The 19,365-nt window shown below is 50.4% G+C and overlaps 2 protein-coding genes across 5 annotated transcripts in view; one reads left to right on the top strand and one right to left on the bottom strand.

Moving 5' to 3' along the window:
- Positions 1 to 11,113, top strand: part of SCAPER (S-phase cyclin A associated protein in the ER) — a 144,619-nt gene extending 133,506 nt beyond the window's left edge. For 2 of the 3 annotated variants that reach the window (XM_085234333.1, XM_085234332.1), the window contains exons 30-32: positions 6,106 to 6,297; positions 8,775 to 8,826; positions 10,532 to 11,113. In XM_085234333.1, coding sequence (XP_085090459.1) covers positions 6,106 to 6,297; positions 8,775 to 8,826; positions 10,532 to 10,626 — 339 coding nt within the window. In that variant the 3' untranslated portion in view covers positions 10,627 to 11,113. Of the gene's footprint in view, positions 1 to 6,105; positions 6,298 to 8,774; positions 8,827 to 10,531 lie in introns of those variants that run through there. The other variant, XM_031555302.2, reaches the window with a different exon arrangement.
- A 1,180-nt stretch (positions 11,114 to 12,293) lies between these two features.
- On the bottom strand, positions 12,294 to 14,861 carry ISL2 (ISL LIM homeobox 2). 2 transcript variants are annotated; one of them, XM_085234335.1, is made up of 6 exons: positions 14,644 to 14,857; positions 13,664 to 13,853; positions 13,308 to 13,558; positions 12,885 to 13,168; positions 12,637 to 12,807; positions 12,294 to 12,555 (listed from the first exon to the last, which is right to left on the bottom strand). In XM_085234335.1, exons 1-6 carry the CDS (start codon positions 14,699 to 14,701, stop codon positions 12,439 to 12,441), a joined length of 1,071 nt encoding a protein of 356 aa, XP_085090461.1. In that variant the 5' UTR covers positions 14,702 to 14,857; the 3' UTR covers positions 12,294 to 12,438. The 2 variants fall into 2 exon arrangements, with proteins under 2 accessions (XP_085090461.1, XP_085090460.1); XM_085234334.1 differs by having other exon boundaries at positions 12,357 to 12,555; positions 12,637 to 13,168; positions 14,644 to 14,861.
- Between the last annotated feature and the right edge of the window lie 4,504 nt (positions 14,862 to 19,365).

Raw genomic sequence — 19,365 nt, forward strand, 5'->3', positions numbered from 1 at the left:
TTGGTTACTAGTTCATCCTGCAGCCTGTGCATGTGCTAAATGCCCAAGCAGCCTCAATGCATATTAGAATTGTTTCCATTCTTCTCTTGTCACATAGTAATGGATCTGATTTTCTACAAGAACAGTTTAAAATATTTGTTTTTTGCTGAATTTAATCTCTGTATGCTTTGTTATCTTTTATCTAAGGTGCCTTGTTATTTTGAGTGGTACTTTTTCAGGAATTTTACACTTTTTCTAGGCTTCCCCTAAGCAACATAGTTGATAAACTTTGTAACATTTAAAAATACATCATTGTTTTTGTATTTACTATTTTCCTATCTGAAATGCTCAGATGTTTTTGGGTGATAACATGAAAACAGCTCAGGTGATTTTTTTTTTTTCCTCGCGTATGCACAGAGCATCACAAAGCACTCCATTCTTAACCCATAGAGTTAGCTCTAGGAGGACACTGCTCATAGTATGGTTTGTAGGGAGAAAAACATAAATTCTGACCTCCGTTATCTGCATCGCTTCTCTCTGAAAGCTTATGTGTGATGCTAGGAAAATAAACATTGACATTTTTCAAATAGGCCAAATTCTTATTTTAAAATTTGAATGTAACATTTTGGCATGTTATTTTTGCATAGAAATGGTGCTCTGGCTCCTGATAAAATGTTAGAAGGAATTTAGAACATTCTTTGCTCAGAGCCTTGCTAATAGTGGAGTTTGCAAAATGGAAAGAGAAGAGCTTGACCTTAAAACAGAAGAAGAGTCTAAGTGGTGACATATTCCACTGATTGAATGCTAGCAGTATGGGATCTGTTTATATAGAAGCAAAGAAATAATGCAGATCTAACTTTGAAGAGAAACTCTGGACTACTAATATAAAGATTTATTTCTTTTACCAAGTTATAAATAACCTTACATCAAACAAAAGCCTCTAACTGCTTGATGTATTCTGTGTAGTTACGAAGAATAGATGCACAGCATTTCAGTTCCAGTTCAATAACGTTTAGTTGTTTGTACAAATTAGAATTGACTTTGATATAAATGATAAATAGAGAAGAAACATTAATAGTTCCCATACCAACAGTACAGTTTTAAGATCCAAATGTTTATAATGGCTGTGTCCGAGTTTGGAACAGAGGGTCATACAGGATTGTGGAAACACCAGGAGTGCCCCTCAGAGAGCTCTTAGCTCTTCGTCCACGTTGCTCTCAGAAAATTGCATCTGAACATGAAATAGGTTGCAGCAGAATACCACAGTCAAGTGGAAGCACACATGTTAGTGCTTTGCTTCATAAACCCCCGACGTTTTATTGAGAAGGATCTATTTCTAAAAATGTAATTCAGCTTTCAGATACAATGGCTGTATTTTTTACTCGGCAGCTACAGAATGCACCTTTTCATGAGTAGTTTTTTTTTTTTTTCCAAGAGCTGAGAAAGTTTTCACTTCAGGAAGTTTTAAACTTAATGCAGTTGAGATTCAAGCACATTTTCCTGTTTCCAGTTCACGTGTTGGTGTGATAATTTTGTCTCACTTTTAATTTGATGTAAGAACTGCAACCTCTAGTACTTGGACCAATTATTAAACAATGTCAGCAACCTCAGAGGAAATAATTGGATAGATGGGAAATGCTCCTGCAGATTTTAGGCGTGCTTTCTAGGTGAGCTGATGATGCCTTGTGGCTTCCAAAGGTTCTCAGTAAATAAAACCTGAAACCATCAGTAGAACTCAACGAAATTCCGCTCCAAAAATCAGGCTTCCGCTCTCCAGTAATCCTGGGCTGACCTTGGATAGCACACAGGAGTGAAAAGATGACGTAAAGCTGAGCCTTTGTTTGGTTACTTGTAGTAAAATATCTGACAATATTTAGCATATTTGCCTGGAAGCATTAAAAACCATTCTAGGATCTTAATCTTTAAATCTCTGGAGAGCTGCTGGTGAATTTTTAATTCAGTTTCTCTTTTTTCGAACACTTGACATCTGAAAAGTATGCAGTTACAAGCTGGAAACAGAAATCTGGATTGTCACCAAAAATACTTCTTCACAGGTTAAAAAAATGTAAATCTTCACAGGGCAATTTGATTGAACTGCTAGCTCTAGAAAAATGAGTTGTGTGTATCTAAACTTACATCTCTAATCAGGCTGTGAGAGTCTGAGGAGTATGTGAATCAGCAGTTTACCCTGATTTGGGTGATATTTGTTCAGTATTTTTACATGCAATCATTCTTTCAACTTTCTGAGTGACATTTGAGATTTCTCAGTGAAAATTCTGATTGTTACCTGTAGGATGTTTATAAACTCCAGTACCCTACCCAGGTATGGTTCCAAAAACTAGAGGGTTCTTATGTTAATGTTCTTGTAAAATTAGCCATTGACTTGGTAAGGTCTGACTAATTTGACATGTAGCTGCTGGTGCCTATCAATCAGTAAAGCAGAATCCTGTTAGCTAGGAAGATTTACAGCACAGCTTTGAACAGTGTTCGTACGTACACAGGTAAGTAGCTGTGTCTTTTGCTTGCAGTAAGAGAAATATAGGGAAAGATTGATTCAAATGCATGTTTTATGTGCTGTGTGTGGTACACAGGGTTGTGAGATGTTCACTATAACATCTTTCTGTTGGTAGCTGTTGTGCAAGTGTTGCCACAGTGTATGTGAGCAGCTATCTGCCTGTCCTTGTGAGCAAGGAAGGGAGCAGCAGAATTCAGGTTCTCATTCTCCGGGATCCACAGAAAGTTCATGTTGGGTCTCTGGAGCTTCCCAGAAAAGGAAAGAGCTGCACATTCCTTCCAGTACCTGGAGAGAGTCGAATCTAAGTTATTTAGGCCCTCGTGGTTTATTAGTTTGTCAGTCCTGTGAAGATCTGCTTTGCAAGGTGCCAGGAAGCAAGGGAAGACTGCTGGACCTGTTGTGGTGCGCGCACAGGGAAGGACAGTAGGATCCAGGATGGAATAGCCTTGTAGCAGTCACCTCGGGTGCATAGCCAGAAGCCTTATTTCAGTGGCAGGGAAAACCTGATTTCCCAGCAGAATGATGAGTTCCCTTCACAACTTTATTGCGTCCCCAGTGCTACGAGGAGCTTTTAATTTTTTGATTGATTGTCCTTTTTTATTGCTCAAGTGCTGTGTGGCATATTGCTGGCTTTTGTCACTGTGGCCTGTTTTGAAAGACTGACTTTTATACTGCTTCAGACTTTCACAGCTAGAATTGCAGCTAATGGGTAAGCAATATACTGCGTAGTCAATATTGGTCCAAATAAACTTGAGAAAAAAGGTGGCTTTCATTTAGAGACATTAGAAATCATTCTTTCCGTGGATCAGGGCAGTCATTGTGCTTGAGGGGCAAATGGGAGCAGGGGCTGCCTGCTAGGGATGGGGTGAGCACCTGCTGCCACAGTTGGATATTAAAGTGGGGTACATTGTGCAGCCTTCCTAACAATTTATGTAGTGGAGAAGCTGTTTGAGTTCAGCACGGTAGGGCACCTGAGATGTTCTAGCTCCTTTTCAGCAGGCTTCTACATGGAGAGCAAAGTGTGCTATTTAAGCCAGGCTCAAGCAAAAACAGTAAGGTGGTATGAATATCTTAATTTCAACAGAAGGTAATATTTTAAATAAAATACAGAAAATAACAACATGGAGTTGCTTGCTCTGAGGAACAATTAAAAATACATAGCTTTTAGTAATTTGATAGACAGGTCTCAATTCAGGAAAAGAAAACAGCAAGCAAATATTAATGGGACCTGGGCACCTATCTGAAGTTAAGCAGGTGCCGAAATGCTTGGCTGTACAGAAATGCAGAGATTTAATTAGGATCTTGTTACGTCTGACAGGCATATCTGACTTTCAGGCTGGAGAGAGAGCACCAAGAAAAGCTAATTCTAGGATTCCAGCACGTGGGGTGGGCTCCTGTGCTGCCTTTCAGTAAGCAGTTTGTATCTCATATTGGAGCATTTTATGAGATGAGTATTCCAGGCCTGCAAAACTCACTGGGATCATTCAGCAAGGAGGCAGAAGTCACTGTTAAAAATAAAAATAGAGAAGAGTCCTTTTCAACTGCAAAGAAGTCGTAGATGAGGCGTTCATTTGTTTTCTTTGTTGATCGTCTGCTAAGTCGAGTTCTGGACTTTCCTTTCTGCTCTGTTGGAGGTTTGTATGTCTGCAGGTTTTTTCCAGATAGGAGTTGTTTGATTTTTTTTTCAGTGTACGTACTGTAGTGTATCAGGTTTAGTAGCTGCATTAGTACAGTGAGCTAAACTCATTAAATTGATTCCACATGTGATAAATACCAGATTAAAACAATGAACAACTCTCAAATAGAACTTTCCTATCTTTAATGTCATAACGTTGCAGTTAAAAAGTTGGGAAAGAAAAAAAAAAAACAAAACAAAATGGTAATGTTGTGTGCATATTGCTTATTTGAGAAGAGAACTCTAATTACCTGTGACGTTTTTGGAATGGGTAAAGGATTGAAGTGTGAAGTGAAAAAGAGCTCAAAACTGCTTGTCCTGTGCCTGCTCAGCAAGTCCAGGGGACAGCAACAAAGGTTTCCCTTACTATGTCCTCCATCACAAATCCCAGTTGTAGCTATTGGAATAAAATTGTAAACGATTAAAAGTGCTTTTCTGATTGGAGGATTTACCGTAGAAAAGCCTACAGTGAAATAATAATAATTAATAATAATAATAATAATAATAAATTTATTATAACAATAAATATAGAATCCTAGCAGTAATCACCAAGAATGGTAGCCAGCAGTTAAGTGTAGCATCATCCAAACGCTTCGGGGGTGGGCTGCTAGATACTTTCCTCAAAAGAGCAATGCTTAATTGTCACATATTTGTCTGCCTCTTAAAAATTCCTCCCGGCTTTAAGGTCATTAAGACGTTTCTACCAGTGTTTTGAAAGGTTTTCAGTGTATTTTAGGCTGGTGAACTGCAAAAACGCAAACGATTACTTTGTTGATCTTGTTTTTAAACTGAACTGCATTATCGACTCAGTGTGTTCTTAAGGTATTGTTAAAAGTGCTTTGAAAACTTGTAAATCCCTGTAATTTATGTTCCTGTGGTCTCGACTGCTTCTTTCTGTCCTTCTGGTTTTAATTTGAACGCAGTCTTGTCTGGGTGTGTACCTGTAAAATTGTGTTTTTCCAAGTACAATTTACAGTCGTGACCCTAAGTTTTACAGTGTTCAGCCCTATAGGAGCTTCCTCCTATGCCGAAAAGCCAACTTTGGGTCAGACAGCTCTTTCATATTATAATTGTCTAATCGAGGTTCCTTGGAACAGATCCGATTCTGACGTTTTGTAGTGTATCACAAAGGCTGTGTAAGAATATCAAGTAAATGGGAAAGGTTCCTTTGCGAGAGACCAGTATAGCATTGCCTGATTTCCTCAGATGTACACAGTTGTAAACTTAGCCTGCTTCATGACAACAGTCCCATTTATCTAAACAATTCTCCTTTTAGAGTCAATGGCACTGATAGAAACTGAGATAAGAAATACAGATGGGAGGGTCTTTCAGAGTCTCCACTGAAACTAGTTGCTGTGCAGCTTACAATCACCTTTTCTTTTCAGTGCCTGAGAATGCATAGCAGACATCCACGATGAAACAGAGTCCTCTCTGGCTGCCAGAGAGCACTTGGGTAAAGGATGAGCGAGCTGCATGTGGGTTTTTACAGTCCTGGCGATCTCGGATCTTGCTCTTGACTTTTTTTCCTTTTTATTTTTTTTTATAAAAACGTGCTTACTGTGTTTAAATGGCTGCAGTTGGGAGAGTTGTTTTGCAGTTCTAACTCACAGCAGTCCCTTTGCTTTCATTCTTTGTCTTAAGTGAAAGTATTGTAATCTTCAGATTAATCTGTTTCTTGGTTTTTTTTCAATTGTCTTTTTTGGTAATAGAAGCAAAAGCAGTTTACAGCCGTGTTGTTCCTCTGCAGTAAATACAATACTTGCACACTAAATCAGGAGTTATTTGGACTAAATGTCCAGCGATTTATTTTTAGTATTTACTAAGATGTTTTCTTCTCATCCGCGCTCATATTTTCAGCATGACTTCAGCACTCTGGTTGATCCACAGGAAGACCAGATAGGGCACGTGTCCTCACTCCATTACGTTTGTCTTTCAGATCATTGTGCAGTCTGGCCGTCACCCCACCGTGCTGCAGAAGCTGTGCCAGTTGCCTTTCCAGTATTTCAGCGATCCTCGGTTAATCAAAGTGCTCTTCCCTTCGCTAATAGCTGCTTGTTACAACAACCCTCAGAACAAGCTCATTCTGGAGCAGGAGATGAGCTGTGTGCTCCTCGCCACGTTCATTCAGGTAGCGGCGCCGTGCAGCAGTGCTCGCAGGATGACTGCGGCCCTTTTTCTCGCCTTTGCTGTGTGCATGGAAATTATTTGCCTTACGTAAAGCGAGTAAACAGCGCTGAAGTACTTTAAGATTCTCTGCAGCTCTTTTCAAACCACAGATTATGCCTGTACTTGAGATATCTTATAACGTTGAAAGATTACCCGAGCGGTTCAGGTTCTCGCTGTCGCGTGCAGAATCCTGCTTTCACCAAAGTTATTGATGTGCCCGAAAGATGCGATGTGAATCATACCGTTACAGGGCAATCCTTAAAATACTTAACTTTTTTTTTAAGCTACTGCATATGCAGCATATTTGAAATCTGTATATTGGTGTGTTTACATCTAAATGTATGGCTGTATATTGCAGACAACAGATTTACAGAGAACAGAACAGCAGTGTATATATTTGATGCAGAAGGCACACAACATATGTTACCGGTCTAATCGTGCAGTCTTTACTTCTGACAGTAAGCCACTGAGGTCGTTACAAATACTGCTCTGAATAAGGTTTTACAGCAGCTTTGTTCCCTTTGTGTCAATCTATATGCTGTGCTGTACTTACCAAACGTGCTTCATGCTTTCTATATATGTTACTGCCTGTTTTTAAATAAGTAAATGCTGTTTTCATCAACACTATCACAAAATAACATGCTTTGGTCACCTGGAAGTTCCTCTTGTTGCTACACAAACGGTCCTGCAGCTCTTCCATAATGCTTTACAGCCAGTCCTGAGGCAGGCTGCACCAACTGAGGGGAAAGGACGCAAGAACTAAATATTTACTGCAAGTTTCAGCGTAACTCCTGAGTTACTGAGCTTCTGAGCACGACTGCTTTTCATTCTTTGAACACTCAAATAGTAGCAGCTTAAGGAAGAAAGAAAACTTTTGAGCTTAGCAGAATTTGCCATGGAGCTTCTGTTGAAATACGAAGCTATAATTCGTGCCTCACCTTGACTTTTTTCATATGGACACATTTTAATATGGAAGCTACAGATATCACTGTAGAAGCTGCGGTGGCAAAAAGTAACTTCAGCAGTATGAATATAAGAAAACACAGCAGGCTGGATTTGTGTTCCAATTTAAAAATACAGAGGAGAGTAGGGAAGAGTCCCCCATCAAATAATTAGCTTTATTTACCTTGATTCCTTTTCTCTAATAGAAACTGTGGCATTTAAATCTACGCTAGCTGCAGCAAAACATATTTCCAAGGGTCAGTGTTACTAATTTCACTTCCAATTAGAGCTGTATTTCTATCTCAGATGCCAAGTCCTCATGCTGTTCTTTCAGGCTTTTAGAAGAGGTGTTGCATTAATATATAGAAGATCCTTGTGTGTGTGTGTGTGATCTTACTGGTGTGTCATTGCTCACCTCCCTGCTACTTCGCTGTTACACCCCTTTGAAAATCAAACCCCAAATGTTGAACACGCGCAGAGAGCGAATCCGACAGGCACAGAGGAGTGCTCAGATAGCTGTGCACACAGCAGAGCCCTGCCCCTCTGCTTCGGTTTCAACCCGCTGCTTTTTTGTCAGGCAAATCCCTCACTCCCTTCCGTGGAAGTTTTGGTAAAGTCTGCAAAATATTTCCCTGGGACCAGAAAATGAGATTCTTCCTGTGCCAGGGAATGCAAAAAGAAGCCCTGTTTATGTAAGAGTTTGGTGGTGTGTACAAATATAACACTTAAATATAGTGTGTTAAATGTGTGCAGCATCAATCAAAGGAAAATGATTGCTGGATTTTACAACTATCAGCGTTGCACTTCCCTGCCAGCAGATCTGTTGCCATCCCCTGAAGGTTGCATCATCCCTTCTCTTACTTCTGTCTCTGGATGCGCTGGAACAATTGTAAAAAAAATGTTCAGAAATAGCCACCACGATCTGTTAAATTGTGTCTCATGCCAAACAACCCCAGCCCTGCTTAGGGAGTGCAGGAACAAAAGGCGGTGCTCGGAGCGCTCCGTGCTGGAGCAGCCCGAGGGAGCAGGGCTTGCTGTGCTCTCTGGAGCTGATCACGGCCTTGGGAGAACTTTGCCTGCTCTCAGGGAATGGGGATCTCGAGCTGCAGGGTGGAATTGGGTCGGTCAGCAGTGGAGTGAGAGCGTGTTTGGAATTCAGTCTAAATCCAAAACGCGTTGTAAAGAAATATGGCCGTAGTCACTGTCTCAAATTGAAAATAGTGAGAATAATTATTTCTGAGGAAGGTAATAAAACTGCTATTTCTCTGTTGTAAATTAAAAATATATGTATTTTTAGATTGTGTGAAATCCACCCTGAGCTATAGAATTTAAGTGCTGGCAGTGTCCTGTTACGATGCATAGCAAACAAAGCGCTTTGTTAACGTGCAGATTTCATAAAGCAGCCGTTTTCTTGGCCAACTTTGAAGACTTTACAAAATGGTTTTAATTCCTCAAATGCGAGATCTGAAAATCTGATGCTCTTTTTCTTTCCCATAGGATTTTGCACAGAGCTCAGGCCAAATGGATAATCTGTTATCTCAGCAGAGGGGTATGTCTCCATTGAATGTAACTGAGTACAACTGGGTAACAAAATATGTACATACTGTGTTTTTCTGTGATTTGGATATTTTTTGAATCTGCATCACCATAAAAAGGAATACAGTAAACTGCAAAATGATTTTCCACTCCTGGGAGAGGCTCTCTAGCTTAAAAGCTGACCTGAAAGTATGTGACTTCCAGTCTTTGCTCACAGTATCAGGAATCTGGGCTGTTAATCTTTATTAAATGCTACGTGGTATTGTGTCTTAAAATGTGATACTGTATGTGCACGTATTTAATTAGCTGTCACAAAGGCTGCTTTCAAAAGTCTTAGGTTACAGCAGCCGTGCAGCCATCCCAGCACGCCCGAGGAGCCAGAAATTAGTAAAATACTGTCCTGTAATTATTCCACAAAGTTCCTCAGTCTACAGAAGAGTTGCATTATTTTCTCAGTTGTAAATATTGCATAAAACACAGCTAACCCACCTATGCTGGCCGGTTGGAAGGCGCTCAGCTAAGGCAGCTCTTGCTCGTTAAACAGATGGGAAGTTGAAGTTTGCTGGTGGGAAAATCATCTGGAGTCACCCACATTTTGCATGAAGTGCATCTCCCGTTTCTTCCCTCATAGTGGGCAGAGTTTCACCACTTCATTGCTGGGGGGTTGGCAGGGGAGGAACGGTTCTAGCTCTAAGTCATAAGATTTTTAAAAATACATTGCAAAATGCAAAATAAAGGTAGGTATGGTGTGATTTTTACTGTCAGCATTCTCCCTTCTAGTCTGAGGCAGACCCATGCAATGTCTGCAAAAGAGACTTGTCAGAATTAATGTGTTTGCATGAGAGTCAGCTTGAGAAACAGCTGAAGTCCAAGCAGTGAACTGCTTTTTATTTTCATTATTCAAACGGAATGAGCTTTTAAACAAAGATGACTACGTGGTGACATGAAAGTGTGATTTCCAAACATTCCCCAGATGCAAAAAGCAGAGATAGTAATAGCAGCATAGGCAGGATTATTTGTATCTATTTTATCATGCCAGTGTGAAGGGCAGCATCCCCCCAAAATGCAAATGGGAACAAAAAGACCGCTTATAAACGGGAGGGGAACGGCTGTTTATGAGGGTGGATAGTGATAGGACGAGGGAGAATGGGCTTAAACTGAGACAGGGGAGGTTTAGGTTGGATATTAGGAGGAAGTTTTTCACCCAGAGGGTGGTGAGGCACTGGAACAGGATGCCCAAGGAGGCTGTGGATGCTCCATCCCTGCAGGCATTCAAGGCCAGGCTGGATGTGGCTCTGGGCAGCCTGGGCTGGTGGTTGGTGACCTGCACACAGCAGGGGGTTGGAACTGGATGAGCACTGTGGTCCTTTTCAACCCAGGCCATTCTATGATTAAAAGAGAACTGGGAGTTCTCCACTGCTCAGTGCGGGGCTGGGCCTCGCAAACCTTGGCACGTGTGTGCAGCCCGCTGTCCTCATAGGAAAGCTGTGGGTCTGGGGGCTGAGGAGCAGCTGTGAGGAGGAGGCAGGGCCGGATGGATGCACGCACTGAACGCTGTGGGCTCAGAGCCCCGCGCTCAGCTCCCTGCGTGGCGTGAGGACTGGGGAGGGGTGAGGACGTGACGTGGCCGGAGTTGGCCGCCTGTTCATTATTCTTGTTTTATTGCCATCTTTCTGAAGAGGGAATAACCGGCTAATTTTACCTTCTGTCTCCCGCAGAGAAGCGGTTCTGCGCTCAGGACTCCCTCGAGTTGCCCAACCGCTTCCCCCGGCAGTGCTGGGAGGAGGCCCGGCAGTTCTTCCTGCGGCGCTGAGGGCCGCGCCGACACACCAACACTGCTGCTGTAGATACGTGTAATTTGCACTATTTATATCCCCAGCGCTGTAGATACTTTCAAGTTCTGTTTTGTAATTTTGATAATTGGAGTTAATTTCAGTCGTGTGTCCCAACGTCCCGGATCCTTGCTACGGTGTGGTGTGCTGGCATTGGAGCTGCGGAGAGGAGACTGCAAGCGGAAATGCCTTCTGTACATCTGTAATAAAGTAACTTATTCTGGCTGTGGTGTGCTGGGCTCTGAATTGCCATGAGTAAAGACTCGGGGGGGGGCTGGGGTCAGAACGGGCTGTGGGGAACCTTCGGTTGTAGTTCAGTGGCGACTCGTGGCAGCGTAAGGCGGATTTTGTACACCACGCACATTTTCAACGTTTCGATAAGACTTTAATAACGCTCCTTTCACCCTTGTGCTGTTCTCTTAACGGGGTAAAGTCTCCACGAACCGCAATTAAAGCCTGTGAAGCAGCCGCCGTCTCCTTGAGCTTTTTTCCGCGCGCTGCCCGCCCCGAGCCGCCCTCGCGCCCGCTGTGCCCCCAGCGGCCCGGCCCGGGGCTGACGGCGTTCGGCCGCCCTGATTTTCCGTCCGGTCTGCGGGCAGCCGAAGCTCCGCGCAGGTAACTCCGAGCCCCGCAGTTAAGCGGGGATCCCTCCCAGCCGCCCCGGGCCGGCGGCCCTAACCACAGCCCCTCTCTTCCCCTCGCAACCCGGGCCGCCCCGTGAGCCCGAAGGCCCCGCAGCGCCCGACCCGCGGCTGTCCCCGCACGGCCGGAGCTCCCGCACCGCCCCACCGCACCGCCCCACCGCACCGCGGCGGCTCCGGGAAGGCGAAAGGTCGGGGCTGGAGAGGGCCGGCCAGGCTGAGAGAGGGGAGGAAGCGGCGGGGAGAGGGAGAGTGCGGGCGGAGGAAGGAAGGCGAGGAACCGCTACCGGGAAGAACGGAACGTCCGTGTGCGAAGGGGAGCCCCGCGGCAAAGCCCCGCATCGCGGCAGGTGCCCGAAAGGGAAAGCCGCGCTCCGCCTCCCGGCTATAAATAAACGGGCGGCGGTCGGAGCCGATTAGCGGTGCGGGTGGCGATGCCGCAGAGCCGCGCTGCGGGCTGAGCCCGCCCCGCCCGCAGCTCCGTTCCGTTGCAATATTTTCCTTCCTTTTCGTTTTCCTTTTTTTTTTTTTTTTTTTTGTTGTTGTTGTTGTTGTTGTTTTGTTTTGTTCGCTTGTTTTTATTAAGTCCAAAATATTTAATCCCACTATTCAACCGCTGACTCTGACAATAAATAGCAATAACTTACTTTCGTTCGTTTAAAGGCTCAAACAATCCGTTCTCCGTCCGTTCTAAACACCGGCAGCGCTGTCCCGTCGCACCGCCCCGTCTCCGCGCCCCGGCGCTGCGGGTGGCACCGGCGTGAGGCGGCCCCAGCAGCCGCGGGGCTCCGTCCCCCGTTCGCTTTGATTCGAGTTTTCGTTTCTGTTCCAGGCGAGGAAGAAGAGCCGGCGCCGCGCCGGCCAATCCGCTTTCATCGGGGAAAAGAAACATCGAAATTCGCAGCGCCGAACCTCCGCGCAACGAAATAAGCGAAGCGGGGGCTCTCCTCTCTTTCTTTCTCCGGTCCGGTGAAGGCAGCGAGAATGCCGGCTCTTTTCGGCCGTCGGCAAGGTACGTTCGGTTTGGTTTTAAATAGGAATAATTAAAAGACAAAGGCGCTCGTCCGGCGCGCTGGGCGCGGCGCGGGGCCGGGTGTCTCATGCAGGGAGCGCGGCATGCGGAGGACCCGCGGCGGCGGGGGCCGGGCGGCCTCACGTCTCGGCCGGGCTGGGCACCATGCTGTTGGGGGTGTCGGGGAGCTGGGAAGACAGCGAGGTCACGTCGCTGCCGGAGGACGTGCCCAAAGAGCCGGACTCGGAGAACGAGACCTGGGGGAGCAGCGGCGATGAGCCCCGCGGCGGCCCGCCCGTCCCCGCCCCGCACCGCTCCCCGCCGCGCCCGGGGCTCACCAGCTGCTGGAAGGCGGCGGGCGGCTCCAGGTCGCTCTGCAGCGCGAAGTCGCTGAGCGCCTTCCAGGGCGGCTGGTAGGTCTGCACCTCCACCGCGCTGCCCTGCACGGCGCTCTCGTGCCGGACGGGGCTGCCGGCCACCAGCGGCGTCCCGGTGAGGCCCTGCAGGCTCTGCGGGCACGCGGCGCTTCAGCGCGGCGCCCCGACTCCCCCCCGGTCTCCTCCCGACCCCCCGCCCGGCCGCTCACCGTCTTGTCGCTGTGCTGCTGCTGCTGGAGCTGCTTCATGAGGATGGACTTCTTCTTGTCCTTGCAGCGCTTGTTCTGGAACCAGACGCGGATGACGCGCGGGCTGAGCCCCGTCATCTCCACCAGCTGCTCCTTCATCAGGGCGTCGGGTCTCGGGTTGGCGGCGTAGCAGGTCCGCAAAGTGTGCAGCTGCTTCTCGTTCAGCACCGTCCGCACGCGGGTGGTCTTCTCGGCCGCTTTGTGCGACTGCGGCCGCGGGCCGGGCGGCCGTCCGGGCACCGGCTCTGCGCGGCGGAGAGAGGGAAGGAGGGAGGGAAGGAGGGCGCGCACCGTCAGCGCCGCCGCCGACGGCCGCCCGCAGCCCTCAGCCCGCCCGTCTGCCTCGAGGAGCGGCAGCGGCGGGCCGGAGCTGTGTGCCGGTACCTGCGAGGTGCGCGGGCGGCGGCGCGGGGCTGCGGGGCCCGCGGGCGGCGGTGCCGTCGGGGGGCGGCCCGTGGTCGGCGCGGCAGAGCAGGTCGCGCTCTCGGAGGCAGAACTGGTCCCCGGGCAGTAGCTGGCGGCCGCAGGCGGCGCAACGGAAGCACTCCAGGTGGTAGACGTGGTCGCGGGCGCGCATCACCAGGTCGCTGCTGCTGAAGGCCGCCCGGCACTGCGCGCACTTGATGCCGAAGAGCCTGCGGGGCGGCGGCGCGCCGTCAGCGCTCGGGGAGCGCGGGGCCGCGAGAGGCTCCGAGCTCGGTTCGGGTTCGTTTCGTTTCGTTTTAGAACGAGCGGGTCACCTGCCGTAGTCCCGCTTGCAGTAGGCCTTGCCGTCCCGCAGGAAGCACGTGCAGGTCTCGTCCAGCGGCTGCCCGCACTCGGCGCACTTCAGGCAGGCGACGTGCCACTCCAGATCCGGAGACACCCGCAGCAGAAACGGGTCCTGGATGCGGCCCCCGCAGCCCGCGCACAGCGCCAGCCCCGGCCGTCCTGCGGGACCCGCGGCGTCAGTGGACGGCGGGGCGAGGCTGCGGGCTGCGGGGCTTTGTTCTTTTGGGGGTTTGGGTTTCTGGTTGTGTTTCGTTGTTTTTTTGTTTTTTTTTTTTTTTTTAAGCAAAATTGAAAGAAAGAGAGAAATACAGACGGAACGGGGAAAGAAAGAAAAGAGCCACGACGGGAGAGAAAGGAGGGGTGGGAATTCCGAGGAGAAAGTTGACTGGGGGAAATTATAGGAAATCAACCCAGAAAAAGATAGAAAAGTGGAATCTCGGAAGTGGAAAGAAACGCAGAAACGCAGAAAGACCAATACAGAATAAGGAGAAGGAGGAAAGAAAGAACGAATGGAAAAGAACTAACGACGGAACGACAGAAAGAGAAAGAAGCGCAAAGGGGAAAAAAAACGTAAAGAGAGAATGAAGGCAGGAAAGCGGACAAACGAAAACGGAAAGGGACATCGGGCAGACAGAGAGAAATAACCCCAAACAAAAACGGAAGAACAGAAAGAGAAAGAAAGAAAGGAAAACGGAAAGAGAAACAAAAAAAGAAAACCGAAACGCGGAAAGAGAAGGAGGGAACGAAAGAACGACGCGAGAAGGAAGGACGGAGCGGGCGCGGGGAGCGCGGCGGCGGTGCGGCCGGAGGGGCAGCGGGGAGACGCCGCAAAGCCGTGCCGCCCCGCGCCCAGCCCGCAGCCGCCCGCGGGGCCCTTCCCGGCGCTGTCAGCGAGGCGCCCGCCCGACGGCACCGCGGCGCCCTGCGGCCCTCCCGCCCCGGCACTTACTCTTGGCGGGCTCCCCCATGGCGCTCGGGAGCGGCCGCGGCAGGAGGATGTCCACCATGCGGGCGGCCCCGTGCGCACCGGCGGCGATGCGCGATGCGGGACGCGGCGCCGCCGCTCCACCACTACCCGCGCCGCGCGGGGCGGGGGCCGCGCCCGCCCCCCCGGGCCCGCCCCGCCGGGCAGCGCCGTGATGTCAGCGCGCACCGGGCGCGGGGGAGGTGGAGGGGGGGGCTGTGGGGGCGGCGCTGACCTCACCGCGCGGCCCCCGGAGGCGATTGGCGGCCGCGGGGAGGGCGGGCGCGGATTGGCCGCGCCGAACAATGGGCGCGCGGCGGGGCGCGGAGCGGCGCGGATCTCCCCGGAGCTCCGCCGGGCACCGGCATCGCGAGCCCGTCACGGGGCGCGGAGGGCGCGGCGGCGGCCCCGGGGGGCGGGCGGTGGCGTCCCTTTCCCCGTGTGCCCCGTTTCCCTCTTTCCCGCACAATTCCCCGACTTCCCGTCGCAGTTAATTTTCTCCTCTTTGCGCTCCCTTTCGCCGCCCGCCTCCCGTCCCCGTTTTCGTTGCCGCCGCTCCAGGTTTCGCTGCGGGGCGATGCTGGACGCCGGACACCGGCGGCCGCCCCGACGTTCGCGTTCGCGGCCGTCGGCCCCTTCGGGGTGGCCGTTCCCGACGGCGGCCGCCCGGCCGGACGGGATCAGCGGGAACAGCCGCGCGTTGCTGCGGCTCCGTGCACCTGATCCCGCCGTGCTCCCGCAGAGAAACCTCCCGCGTTTCATTTTTTTTTTTCCCTCCGTTCTACTTATCCCCCCTCCCCCAGTCTCCACGGGCTCTCTGTGCATTAGCGGAGCAATAAGCAGAGCACTCCAGCGGCCTCTGACTCGGTTTTAAATTCCCGCAGACTTTACGGCACGGCGGCAGGAGCGGCTCCTTGAGAGCCCCGGCACGGCGGAATCGCTGCCGCCCTGGGGCTCCGCGCCCGCCCGCCCCGCCGTGCTGTCGCCTCCCCAGCGCTATGTGCGTTGCGGGACGTGTGACGGGCGCGGATCCACCTGCGCGGGTGCGGAAGGATGCGGTGGCCGCGGCTGCGCTCGGAGAGGTCGGGCTGCGGAGCGGCCAGATGGGTGCTCCGACCTGAGCTCCGGCTCTGTGGGTCCGACACCCCTCGGCTGTCACACCGCAGGGGAGCGGGAGAGGAGGACTTGGCTAACCGGGGCCGTCTGTTTGACCCACACCCCCGCTGTGAGATGCTGAAAGCGGCCGCGTCGTGCATTTGTGCGGGAACTGCGGAGGGAAGAGCAGCGGTGTTTGAGGTCATCCTCTAGCCGGGGGATTTGGGCATCCCTGACCGCCTCCCGGAGCGCTCCGCCGGTGCCCGCGCATCCCCCGGCCGCATGGCAGCGGCACCGTAGGGTTCGCAGCTGATTGCTGCCCGTCACCGGAGTGCTGAGCAGAGCCGGGTGGTGCGGAGGGCTCTGACGGCGGGCTGCTGGCTTTTCACTGCGGCATTCCCCGAGGGGCAGGTGTCGGGGGCCTGAGTGAGTCAGTATCTGCGTGTCACTGGCAAAATGCAGAAATGAAATGTCAGGGTTACAGGAGAACGAGGCGCATGGAAGGACACGGCGGCTCGGCAGGCAGGTTATGTGTTGCATGGCTCTTTTTCCCACTCGAGGGCAAGGTTCCCTATGCTCACCCAATCCTCCCTCCGTCTGGAGAGCAGGAGAGGTTACAGCAGGGCCAGCCCAGCGCCGCTGCCCTGCCAGGTTCACCTGTGCCAGCGTGCACCGTGCAGAGCCCAGGAGGGGCTCCATAAGCGGTTAGACAGGCGCGGTTTGGGCAGGTAGGGGCAGCGCGCTGGAAAAACCCAAGAATTGAATTGCCGCCGAAACACCAAAACACCAAAAGCCCCGGATCTCCTGCAGAGATGTGCAGTGACTGCGGGTAACGCCAAGAGGTACAAAACCAGCACCTCGCGGCCCCGAACAAGAGCTGATTGCTTGGAAAACAGCTTTCAGGTTGGCTGGCATTGCTGGGGAGCCGTGAGTGGAAGCCCGATGCTCTCCCTCGGGCTGAAGCTCCCTGCTGCCCCCGGTTCCCCTCTGCAGCTCTGGGGGCAGCCGGGGCCGGCCGTGGTGCGGGGGGTTGGCATCGCAGCTGCTCTCCGGATTGTGCTGCCACATACAAACACGAGTTGCCTCTAGAAAGGGGAAACGGTGACAATTTTGTTGTTTGCAGCAGATTGCAAAGGCGGTGAATGGTGATTCTTTCCGAGCCAGCCGTGGATTAAGTCCATTATAAAATTAAAACAGATGGACGCAATTTCACTTACATTACAAAAAAGGACAGGAACCATCTGCAGTAAGATTTAGCATTGCAGAGCTATTGTTATCATGTTACCATTAAAACCTTTGAAGAAAGGTTTTCTTTTCTTTATCCGTCTCTCTCAGATAACGATATTTTATTTAAAAACACGACGTCTCTCAGCCACAGCTTTGGCTCTATCAGGATATGCTGAAGCAAAGGTGGTAAAACTTCAGCGCTGAACTCTTTGGGTCTTCGGTGGGGAGGATATGCCAAAATATTCCCCGTGCTTTCTTCCTTTAAAAACATTTCCTTGGGTTTGGGGACAATGTCTGATACTGAAAATAGATAATTAATGAGATAATGGGATGCTGCATGTCACCTCCTGTCCGATGGGATTATCTGATGGCTAATTATGGACAGATTGTGATTAATGTGATTATGGATTGGTTATTAATCTGATTCTGGATTGATCTAGTTATGTTTTAGTCTGCTCCAAATGGTTAATTGGATCTGAGATAATAGAAATGCAGCTTGCACCAGATTTTGCCACATCAGTTGATGAAGTATCTTTTGATCTGGGTGGGTTGCGAACAATAAATTATTTACAGCTGTTGAGAAAATGACTCTTCCTTAGAATGTAGCCATTCATTTTTTTTTCGAGGGCCTTTGAAAACAAAATCAATATCCTTTTTAAAAGGAGATGTTGACAAAAGAAAGGCACGTACATAACTCACAAACAAATGTGACAAAATTAGACAGCGGTTAACCCGGTGGCCCAATGTCTGGTGATGCATTTGAATTGCTATGTGGAGCTTTGGGCTCAATTCTTCTGAGACCAGCAGGGGTTGGGAGCATTGCAGGGGAAGAGGGCCCAGCTCTGCAGAAAGTGGTATTGCACAAGAGCCGCTGCCTGCCCTGCTATTGATTAAGAATCAGCCGTGGTAGAATGGCAAAGGGAGTCCTTGCCACCCCGTCCCCTCCGGGTAAGAGGGATGCAGAAAGCTCATGGGTTCATCCCACCACCTCGTCTGACTCCCTTTGCACCAGGCCCTGCACTTGGTCTGGTGTTATTCTTTCTCCCCTCACACTGAGCCCATTGATTTCTGGGCGACCTCAGAGATGCATCTGGTCTGGATGCAGCCTGCCAGAATGGGAGAGGCTGCCCGGATCCCTGCAAGGCCGTCCTGCTGCCTCCCTACTTTCACTGAAGTGCAAATTGAGTTCACATTTTTGGGATCTTGTGCCATTTTCTGCTGGGTGAAAGGCAGTGGCTGTGATGTAGGGTTGAGAAATGGGGCTGGGAGGAGCGTTGGCACCAGGTGGGATGGGCAGCAGGTAGCTCACAGAGGTGCCTGCCAATCAAGCAGGTCTCAAAGCTCTGAGAGCAGGTTTATTGAGGCTGAATTGAAGGAAAAGAAAGGAAAAGCAACTTTCCCTTTTCTATGCTGCCATTCCCCCAGGTGCCCGTGCTGCTGCAGGAGTGCTGGGCTGCTGCCAGCATCCCATCCAGGTTCCTCCCCAGCAGCACAACGGGCAGAGAAAGCAGCTCCTGTTAAAAAATAATGCCATACAACCCAATGGTGCATTTTACACACATCTCCCATTAGCAAGGAGGCGAGGCACACACCAGAGGAGGGATGCAGGGCACCACAGTGGGCACTGTGTAGGGTGGAGAGGAGTGCTCTGCAGGGAACCTTCCTTCCCTCCTTCCTCCCTCCATCCATCCATCCATCTAGCCACCCATCCATGCAGGATGGTGCAGCAGGAGCTGCCTGCTCAGGGAGCCTGCCCTATGTGCTGAAGGTGCCTGTTTGCATCCCTCCTTGCCTGTCCTTGGCAGGAGAGCTGTCTCCTGCTCAGACAGTGACTTGCACTTGGGGAGCACTGACAGCTTGCAGGCTTATCACAGCGCCCTTATTACCTGGTCAGCACCTGGAAATGGTGAGAGATGGCACAGAAGGGGAAACACCTGTCAGCAGTGGCTTTGCAGGCTTAGCAGGGATGGATAGATGTTGGGGTGCTGCTGAGGGAGTGCTCCTCTCTGCACCCTGTGTTGGAGGTAGGGCTGGTGGTGCTGTGCTCACCTGAGGGCTCACGGAGGGACTTGTGAAAGACAAAGTGTTGGTGGCAGATGTGGGTGGGTGGCTGTAAGGTGATCTGGGCAGAGCACTAAGCTACACCTGTACTGGGGTTTTACCCCAGAGGAACCCAAGAGCGTCAGGCTCGTGTCTGTGGCAGGTGGGTGGGGAGCAGGGCCTTGGGGAGGTGTGTGCCATCCCATGCCAATGGCCCCACCTCTGTGGGGAAGGGCTTTGCAGCACTCAGGCACGGAGTATTTCAGCAGCAGAGCTCTCCCAACACAGGTTGTCACCCTGTCTCCCCCTCGCAGGCACCTGCCTGGCCTTGGGCTGCAGATCCTG

The sequence above is a fragment of the Meleagris gallopavo genome, chromosome 12 (genome assembly GCF_905368555.1).
Source record: "Meleagris gallopavo chromosome 12, MGAL_WU_HG_1.1, whole genome shotgun sequence".
NCBI classification, from domain to species: Eukaryota; Metazoa; Chordata; class Aves; order Galliformes; family Phasianidae; genus Meleagris; species Meleagris gallopavo.

Bases quoted from the DNA above. Each gene is read 5' to 3' on its own strand.
- ISL2 (XM_085234334.1), bottom strand. From the start codon at position 14,701: ATGGTGGACATCCTCCTGCCGCGGCCGCTCCCGAGCGCCATGGGGGAG. The intron at 13,559-13,663 runs GTGACCCGCTCG...GCCGCCCCGCAG, and splicing joins TGCAAGCGGGACTACGGCAG to GCTCTTCGGCATCAAGTGCG. The intron at 13,169-13,307 runs GTACCGGCACAC...TCCGCCGCGCAG, and splicing joins GCCGCCCGCGCACCTCGCAG to AGCCGGTGCCCGGACGGCCG.